The 9,911-nt window shown below is 43.6% G+C and overlaps 1 protein-coding gene across 1 annotated transcript in view; it reads left to right on the top strand.

The window, feature by feature from the left end:
* Window positions 1–3,144: 3,144 nt before the first annotated feature.
* Window positions 3,145–9,911, top strand: part of CCDC88A (coiled-coil domain containing 88A) — a gene marked incomplete at its 5' end in the record, with an annotated part of 61,921 nt that continues 55,154 nt past the window's right edge. The window contains 2 exons of the mRNA XM_082277208.1: window positions 3,145–3,207; window positions 3,331–3,431. Coding sequence (XP_082133334.1) covers window positions 3,145–3,207; window positions 3,331–3,431 — 164 coding nt within the window. The remainder of the gene's footprint in view (window positions 3,208–3,330; window positions 3,432–9,911) is intronic.

Here is a 9,911-nt window from a genome sequence, read left to right as displayed (position 1 = left end):
AAACCATTTAATTGAATTTTTAATGCTAGGGAATCTCAGTGTAAAATGGTTTCTGTGAGCCAGCTGCTGTTACTACTACATGGGCTATCAGCTTCTACTGGCCAGTCTCTAATTCCTAGAAATTGCTTTATGCCAAAGTCATTACTGCCTAATTAGAGCCCGCAAGAAACAAGGGGATGAGCCAGGGAAGTTCCATGGCACTGAGGGCACAATCGCATGTTTACAGACTGCTGCCAGACACAGGGAGCGGAGCGGTTGGTTGGTCAGGCTTGTACAAAAATGCTTTTGTGGCTGCCTTTAAGGGCTGGGAATTTATTGGCAGTTATTTCACCCATGGATCACCAGGTTCTTACTCAGAACCAAGACTGCAGGGTTTTCCTTTGCCCTTCCTTATTTCTTTTGTTTCACAGGAGGGCTGAGTTCACTCTAGAGATCTGGTTTGGAAGGGAAAGACCTGATTTTTGCTGAAAAAATACAATTGTGAGAATCAAAGTCATTTAACTATGCAACATTGTTTAAATTTTAAAAAAACGTTAGAATGCAAAAGACAGACTAATATTGCAAGGCCCATAATTTATTTTTCTAATCTGTTACGTAGGCATTCTTCATGGAAAACAGGTCACAATTGGAATTAGTTTTTTTCCCAATCTTGGACATTAGGAAAAATTTATATCCAGTATTTGGGTTAAGAAAAGCCTAACCTGTTTAGTTGTTACTTGATTTTTTTTTTCCAAACCACTTAATTTCAGTCACTTCTATTGCAACGTTTTGTGGGGTTTTTTGTTTTTTTTTTCTTTTTTTAATTGGATGTGCAAAACTAAAGGTATTTGAAAGAATACTGCTGCACTTTTAATTTATACCACACGGAAGAGAAGCTGGATTTAGTTTGAGATTTTGTGAAATGCTTTGTCAATGAACCACATAATGTATTAAGCAGATATAGCCATGCATATTAATGCAGGATTGAATACTGGAAGCACAAGTAGCAGGAGAAGGCTCAGGGAAGGGACAATGGATCAGGCCAGCACACTGCTTGTCATCCTCTGATTCCCCACAAAACCTTTCCAGAAAGTTGGGGTTTGCCTTAACGTGTGTGCGTCTGAATTCCACCTCCTGAGGAGAAAACCTGTGCTGCTACTGCATTCCACTTCCTGAGGGGGGAACTTGCCGTGCTTCTGGATTCCACCTCCTGAGGGTGAGAGTTTTTCCCCTCACGGGCACCTTTATTCCCAAAAAGGGAGATGGAAGAACATCTCGCTCCTGCACCGACTTTCTCCCTCACGGGCAACTTTATTGCCCAAGGAGAATGAAAGAGCATCTTTTCCTCCCACACTTTCCCCCTCATGGACACCTTTATTCCCTAAGAGGGAAACGGAAGGTCATTTGTGTCCCACACCGAGTTTTTCCCTCACAGGCACCTTTATTCCCTAAGGGGGGAATGGAAGACCATCTCCCTCCCTCACATGCTTTTTCCCTCATGCGTACCTTTATTCCCCAAAGGGGAAAGGAAGAGCATCTCCTTCCCGCCCTTTCCCCCTCACGGCCCCCTTCATTCCACAAGAGGTGATTGGAAGAGCCTCTCCCTCCCGCGCTTTTTCCTTCCCTCACGGGCACCTTTACTCCGCCAAAGGAGAAGCGGAGAGCGTCTCCCTCTCTTCCTCCCTCACGAGCTTTTTTCCCCTTACGGGCACATTTATTCTTCTAAGGGAAATGGAGAATATCGCCCCTGGGCTGAGTTTTCCCCTCAGGGGCACCCTTATTCCCCAAGAGGGGAATGGAAGAGCATTTCCCTCCCGCCCACACTTTTTTCCTCGCGGGCACCTTTATTCTCCTAAGGGAAATGGAGAATATCCCTCCGGCGCCGAGTTTTCCCCTCACAGGCACCTTTATTCCCCAAGAGGGGAATGGAAGAGCATCTCCCTCACGGGCACCTTTATTCCCCCACAAGGGGCATTGGAAGAGCATTTTCCTCCCTCAGGAGCACCTTTATTCCCGGAGCGGGGAAGGGACGACGATCTCCACCCCTCACGCGTAAAGCGGAGCGGCGACCGCAGCCGCATCTCGCGCGCGCGCGCGCGCCAGGCGCGAGTCCTGCAGCGGTTTCGCTGCGGCCCCGCCCCTTTCTAATCGCGCCGCCATCCCCGAGCGGCGGCGGAGGGATACCCGGCTCCGCGCGGAGGGATCCGCGCGCTGGAGCCGCCCGTGGGGAAGGGAGAGCGGGAGGGAGGCAGGGAGGGAAAGAGGACGAGGCGAGCGATGCGGCGCGGCCGCGCTGGCTGAGGCGAGGTGGCCCTGCAGATCGGGAGGAGGGGGGTGGGGAGCGGAGCTGGTGCCGCGGGAGCGGTGGCGGAGCGGCAGGAGAACAGCTGGGGAGGGGTCGGGAGGCGCTCCGGGAACGGCGAGGGGAGAGCGGAGAGCGGAGCCTGAGGGGAGCGGCCAGCGCGGGGGAAGGGCGAGGCTGCAGGGCCGGGCGGCGTGTGCTGGTCCTGCCGCTCTCTGGCGTCGTAGTTTAGTGGAAAAGGGAAGGGATAGAAAGGGGAACTGATTTAAAATAGCCCCCGATCCCTCCGGGGGCCGGTTCCCTGTCGGTGCCATTGCACCGGGGGGCAGCGGGGCTCTGGTGCAGCCGCAGCCCGGGGGGCTTGGCTGCGAGCGGGGCGGGCGTCGCTGCCCTCGCTGCTCCCCTCGCCCGGGGTTGGGGCTTTTTGTGTGGGGAAGGGGCAGGATGAGCTTGCGGAGTTTCGCTGGAATCCTTCCTTTCTGCGGCGCTGCCGCTGCTGAAGCAGATCTTTCCTTCCTCTCTTTTTTTTTTTTGTCTGATGCAGAATCCCAGTAGCTAGGCAGCCTCCCTCTTTTCTTTCCTTCCTTCCTTCCACCCCTTCGCTATGTAGGAAGGGAGAGGCATCAATGGAAAGGCTGAAAATCGCGTAGATGGACTTTCAGATGCATTTTTTCTTGAAAGAGGAAGATAAATCCCGCTTGCCAGCGCACTGACTTTTGTTGCTATTGCATCGCTCGGTAAAAATGGGGTTCACTCACTCCAGCTGAATCCTTGGAGCATTCCAGAGAGTTGCTGCAGTGAAGGACTTACCTTTATTTTTTGCGTCTGAGGAGCTGCATTGATGTTAACCATTTTTTTGTAAAATGGAGAACGAGATCTTCACACCCCTTCTGGAGCAGTTCATGTCGAGCCCTCTTGTCACCTGGGTAAGCGTTCGTTTTCCCCTCGCTCGTTCCTGGGTTTTTTTGCTCATTGTTTGAGGAGAAGAGCCTTGCGGCAGGGAGCGAGGTGGCGTTGGTGTCACGGTGCTGCTGCTGATTCTGTTCCAGGTGAAGACATTCGGACCGCTAGCTGGAGGAAATGGGACCAACCTGGAGGAATATGTGGCACTGGTGGATGGAGTGCATCTGAACGAAGTCATGCTGCAAATGTGAGTGTGGGCAAGCGCTGCTTTGGGGTTATCTTTTTTTGCTGGTTTGTTTCTCTTGTATTTTTTTTGCTGCCTTGTGAAAAATCCTTTTCCCCCTCTCCGCATATTGACCTTGGTAAATTACTTTCGTTTGTGCTTGACACGGTCATCTGATGAGTTAAGAGGAGACTTGGGATCGTGGCAGATCCTGACTCGCACAGCTGAATGTCCCAGCAATGTATTTGCAGGATGTATAGTGTGATACAGGCTGAATCATCATTGTAGAAGTTACTGGAAAATGGGATGACTGTAAACAGTTTCCCAGATTTCCACTGAGAGGCATAAAAAAGGTTCATCCCGTTGTAAGTCATGCTTATAAAGAAAATTTTGAATAAATTTGCTTGGCTTATAAGATTCTAATCCATATCTTGGTGCACGTGACATGCAACTTAAGGATGGCATGCAACTCAAACAGGGTTGTTCACTGAGTGAAAGGGCTGTCCTTAAACTCCTTCCTTCTCATTTTCCACGCTTCCAAATTAGAGTAGATAGCAGTTAAGCAGTAAAGCTGATGCTTTAATTGTGAGTGTAGAGTGTTTTTTAGCTACAGCCCACAGAAGAAACATTCTTACATGCGTTTATAAACTGTTTATTGAAAACTCCGGTTGTTAGAAAAAATCCTTGACAGTGGCTCTCTGTTAATCATAATTTTGACTGGAATGTTGCCCACTACTGTCATGCTGGAGAGTAACACTTGTCAGGTGTCTAGTGATATAACCATAAAAGTGTTACTAGTGCAAAGATTTCTACATACCTTTTTTTTAAAATGTATTTTAAGTCTCTGCAGAGAAATACATCTTATTTTCTGTGTAGGTATGAAAAGCTATGGGCTTATTGCTGGCTGGGTACATCCATCAGTGCATGAGCAGCTTGTATTGGCAGCTGTTCCTCAATAACACTGCTCAGGGATGGGCATCCTCTTGCTCCGTTTATAGCTTTTACTCATATTTAATGATTTAAAACTTTTTGCTCTTGGTGTTCAGCTTGTGTAACTAATCTGTGTCAAAAGAGCAACACTTTACCACGTTTAAGTGTGAATTCACAGCCTTTTGAAACCAATATTTTCCTTGTCACCTACTTCTGTATAACTAAAACTCCCAAGTATTCACTTCTAATATTCACTCTGTTGTTGAAAAACTGGAAAACTTGATGGAATGGAACTTTTTGAAAAAAAAATCCTAAGTGGGTTCTGGCACACTTTAATAAGAATTTTAAGTGATGCATTTCACTGAAGAATACTATTTTTATTTTACAACTTCCTTCTTGTTTTTTCTTGGACTATGTAAAGTAAGTAGATTGTCAGCTGTGGCCATGCATTTAATATGTAGAACTTCTATGGGATAAAATAGTTCAACAGCTGGAAGGCAAATTTGGCACTGGAACAAGGTGATTTTGAAGAATATAGTCTTCAAGTTAAGCTTTTATCAGTCAGTTTTTTAATACTGAGTATAAATTGATACCGGATGCATGTGTGTAGAATGGAGAATTGTGGAGAAGGAACATTCCCATGCCTAAGGTGCTGTGTGTTGAATTTGGCTGTGACTTTGTGCATCCTTGACCCCATGCCATGATTGCTGTACTTAGGAAGCACTGGGTGTATATGTGTGCAAAATGCACATTGGAGATGTAAATTTAAAAAAAAACTAGTTTGGTAGTCAGAACAGTGAAACCTACCTCAGACTGGAGGTGTGTGTAAAAGCATTGGTATACAAATAAAATTAATTTTAGAAATACATCCCTACACTGGAAGGTCTTTCGGGAACTGAGATGTATTATGGCTGGTTACTGCTTAGAATTGCCTTTTAGATCTCTGTTCATGTTTTGGGAAGGTTCAGTTTGTTTTGGGTTTTGTGCCAGGATTGAAATAGGGGAAAAATTGTTTCATGTTTTGCAGTGTGATCCTGTCTGCGGTGAAGTCACTGTGGAAACCTGTGTTAACTTCTGGTCCTGTTCAGTTTGAATATCCACCTATTAAGCACCTTCATTTGCAAAAACACTGCAAAGATGCAGCTCTAACTAATCACCAATATAGATTATTTCCAGTGTTTTCCATTTTTATTTCTCTTTTATTTTCCTTTCATTCGTTTTTACTCTATATTGAGGAAATATGGCAGAAAAATACTTGTCATGTGACTTCAAAAGAAAAGTGTTTTTCTTCAGAATGTTGGGGTTGGGGAATTTTTTTGGTTGTTTGTTTTGGGTTTTTTTTAAAGCTCAGTGACTTCACATGAGAACTAGAGCTCTGTGGTTAGGAGCTGTGGCAGTGGAGGCTGTTAGAGGTGCTGTGGTCCTGCTGCATATATATTTTAATACTTACTTTATTCTTGCCAAATGTTGAAAAAAAACATTCTGTGACCATAAAAGTGAGTGTTAATATTGGATTAGGCATGGTTTGTAAACAGTTACACAGTCAAAAAAAAAGTGGCTTTGTTAGTTAGAGAAGGTTTTTTGTTCAGTTAAAAAAGAGTTAATCCTGCCCTCCATCATCTGCAAGTGAGAGTTTGTCAGTCCAGCATTTGTTTCTCCTTGTGCTTGTCTGGATCGACTTTATTTTCAACAATTGTAATGATTCAGACAGGGAAGAGAGGAGTCAGCACTGGAATAGTTGCAGGATGCTGGTGGTGCTGAGATTGTGGGGTGCATCAGCACTGAGTTTATTAGTACCTCATCCATGAGAGAATTCATCACATTCCTTGTACGTTTTTTACCTTTGACTTTTTGGATGTTTCGGGACATGTGAAAATGCACAGATTCTGTTCAGTGTCCAGTTACATCTGAAGGGCTCTTCCTTGCTGGAGATGCTGCAGGCCAATTTAATTATTATTTTTAAAACTTTATTTTTAATTAAGGAGAATTCCAGTGCTTATAATATTAGCTCCCAACTTGAGAGAATGTCTCTAATTTCCTGTTTAAATTTAGGTCCCATTCTTCAAAAGTATCCAGTTACTTACCTTCTGCTGGGATCAGTCAGCATCTGATACTTGTGGATAGAAACCCATCTGTCTTTCTAAATCTGAGCCTTTATCTTTGTGCTCTTTGATACAAAAAAGGGGTCATGCTTCTTGGAAATAAATCAGAGCACGAGAGATCACTGCAGTGGTGTTCTGCCATGGTAGGGAGGTGGAGAAACATACCAGGAATACTTCATACCTTCACTGGACCTCTGCATCATAGTGCTTCTAACATTATAAAGTGCTCATAGGCTTGAATAAAATCTGTTGTGTATGGTACTGAAATCAGTGAACCAGTGTGATTCAATGGATTAGTCACCTGTTGCACACCCAAGTACAATTGCAGTAAAATAATACTCAGTTGTCCTGGAGATATTTTTCCAGACCCTGATTAACACCACCTTAGGTTTTTTCAATAGTCTTAGTGTTGTACTGTTTATAAACGCCTCTGATCCAAAAAAATCACAGTATTTTTACAGAAACACTCATTTTCTGAGTGGAGTTTATTTCCATTTTTGATAGGTCTTGTTCTCTGATATTTGTTAACTGAATTCCAATAGGATTGTGTAAGAAATGCTGAAAGTCTTTTAGTATGAGCTGTGGTTCCCAAACTGACAAGAGTCTTGCTGGTTCCTTTGAATAAAAAGAGACAGCTGCAAGTAGTTACAAGATTGGGGCTTTCATTACATTTACCACCACCATTAATATTTGGTCAAGCAACAAAGACTTGAAACAGTATTTTAGCTTTAATTGTTCTATTTACTATGCTTTGTGGAAGTAAATCTGGTTTAAAGGAACTATTGGACCCAGACTGTATGCAGAGTTGGTAATGTACAGAACCAAACTCTGGAACTGAGTTAATTTAATCCACTGTCTGGAAAACCTGGTTGTTTTCATCCCAGTGTGCCGTTTATAACTTTGGTCTTAATTACATATATTAAGTGATACTTTCCATATCAGTCTTTGCATCCAGACATGCTGAAAACTGCTTCAAAGATGAAGTCTTTTATTACTCTCCTGGGTTTTTCCCCTTTTACCATTCTCCCACTGTTTTTTGCTGACTGGATCCACTAGCAGGCCTTTCACACCATCAAATTTTCCAGGTGGACTGGCTGCCTGCTTCCTCCCACCACCCTGGTGGTGTGTGCCTAGAATGTGGACAGCTTCCTTGGCTGCTGTTCTGAGCTCTCAGCCTTCAGTTGTTTGCTTTTTTCCGAGCCGTTGAGCTTGCCAGCCCATACTTCTGGCTTGCCTATATCTTCCCCTGAAAACTGGACTCTGTCTCCAGTGCTGGAGCCAGCTGCTGGCTCTGTGAAAGAGTGCAGGAACAGCTACTCAATCCAATTAACTCCTTCTTGGGGAGACCAAGGGGGAGAGGCAGCTTCAGCCAGGCTCTGGCTGGGTGGGGAAATGGAAAAGAGTTTTGAGGAAAAGGAAATGGGTGGCTTTGGCAGCAGAAGTAGGAACATGTCTTTTAGAAAAAGGTCAGATATTTTTAAGTCTACACCTTTATCACTTCATGGATTAGATTTGCACTTCCAGATGTGCTCTGTCAGGTTTCCACAGGTGCAGGGTGTCACTTGGAATTTGCGAGAGTTGTTGCTTCCAAGAATGGTTGTGCAGCAGCAGGGCTGGGATTTTTCTTCACAAAAGCTGAATTTGTAACAGTCACTTTTTTTGTAAAGAAGCAAATTCTTTAAGAAGTGGTCCAGCACAATGCACACCAGGACTGTTGGAATTAAACCCTTTTGATTAGAGAAAAGGAAAACTTAGTTCTTAGTGTAAAGATGAGTAATTTCAGACTGGACCATCAGCCTGCAGTGAGCTCTGAATTGGGCAGGTGAGGTGGACACAGACTGATACCTGCGCTTGTGAGCTGATTGGGTTTTTGATAGATAAAGGGGAAAAATGCATAGGTTGAACATGGAATGCTTGAAGTTTTTGTTCTTCACTTGTCTCTGTTTTACTAGTTTTTGTTAGCTTTTGTGCTCTTTTCCACAGCTGATGTCTGCTTTCCTTCATCCTGGCTACCCTGATTTATTTCTGATCAGGAAACTACTCTGTTGTTCACTCTTGTTCCTTGCAAAATTTGAAGATTAGGAATTAAATAATCTAATCTTCCTTTACACATCCACATCCACTTCTTTCCTCTCCTTCATGTGCCGTCTTGATTATCTTTCTTTGACTGTGTCTCCTTATTTCTTTTGATAGCCTGCTACTTACCCCATCCTTACTCTAGACTACTACCTTGGGCCAGGGAATAAAAACTGAATTTAAAACTATTTTTTAATACATACAGAGGTTTCTATTAAGTCTGTCAACCTGTTCCATAAATAGCCATCTTAGATCTAATACCAAAATAACTTGTCTCAGCATTGAAAGCATTCTGTCAAGGAAAGAACCTGCATTCACTATGGCTTTACAGTTTCTTTTTCAGAGAAGTTTGCATTTCACATTCTTCATGCTGTTTCAAAGCACTCCATGAGAATAACAGCAGCAGTAAAATCCAGAGTTTTGAGTTAGTTATAGACCCCTGGCTGATCAGCTTGTACCCTTCAGTGGCAAGGCTGTCCTGCTTCAGATTTCGTGGCTGGTCGGGGGATCTCTCCACGACAAACCTTTGCAAAGTATTGCTCTGCTCTGCTCTTTCTTTTAAAAACTAACCTGGTTAACTGAATTTGGGTGCTAAATCAAGCTCATCTTATCCTACACCAAATTTGAGATTTACTTCTGGGTTTTCCTCACTTGTTTCTTCTGTTAAGAAGGGACTTTTAAGTTTTGTGTTTGTTCATATGTTCCTCTTATTTTTGATCCCTCCTCTTTTTTCTCTTAGCTAAATAGCAATTTCTTGCCTTCCTTGTCTTTCATAATGCACCACTTTTCCCTAGGTAGTAATTATTTAGGGATCAAGACATTTTTCCAAGATGCTGCTTTGTTAGCACACATGACCTCAGTGGCCAAAGATTATTTGGGACTGTGTGAGAGTCTCTGTGTTTGTTTGCTTTGTTTTAGAGTCCAGTCTTTATCCTGAAGATGCTCCAGAGGCAGTTGTTGTTGAGCACTATTTGCAAAATGCCTCCCCTTCATTTCATGGGATTAATTGATGCCAAGGCTTTGAATTGAAACAAGGCTACTGCTCGACCCAAGCAAAAATTATCTGATGTTGTATTTTTGGGCTGGGAGATTGTATGGGATGAACTCATAAATGGTGTCTGTCACATTCCTGGCCATGCAGTGAATCTTTGTGTTGCACATTTAGAGACACTCCAATGCCTGCTTCCTTTCCTGTAGTGATGGAAGACAGTCCACTTAGGTTTATTACAGAATTTTATCTTGGTTTAAGCTGCAGGGAAATATTTGTTCCAGTTTTTCTCTGTGTGGTGTCTTTGTTTTTCTTAAATAAGCCCCTGAGCAAAAAATGTCTGGTGGAATTTCCTGGTAGCTTGGGAATACACTTGCTGTGTATTTATTGTGTGTGCTGGGCAAAACC

Source organism: Coloeus monedula (genome assembly GCF_965178545.1).
Source record: "Coloeus monedula genome assembly, chromosome: 2".
Taxonomy (NCBI): domain Eukaryota; kingdom Metazoa; phylum Chordata; class Aves; order Passeriformes; family Corvidae; genus Coloeus; species Coloeus monedula.
The sequence above is the reverse complement of the archived record's forward strand: the minus strand, read 5'-3'. Positions and strand labels throughout refer to the sequence as shown.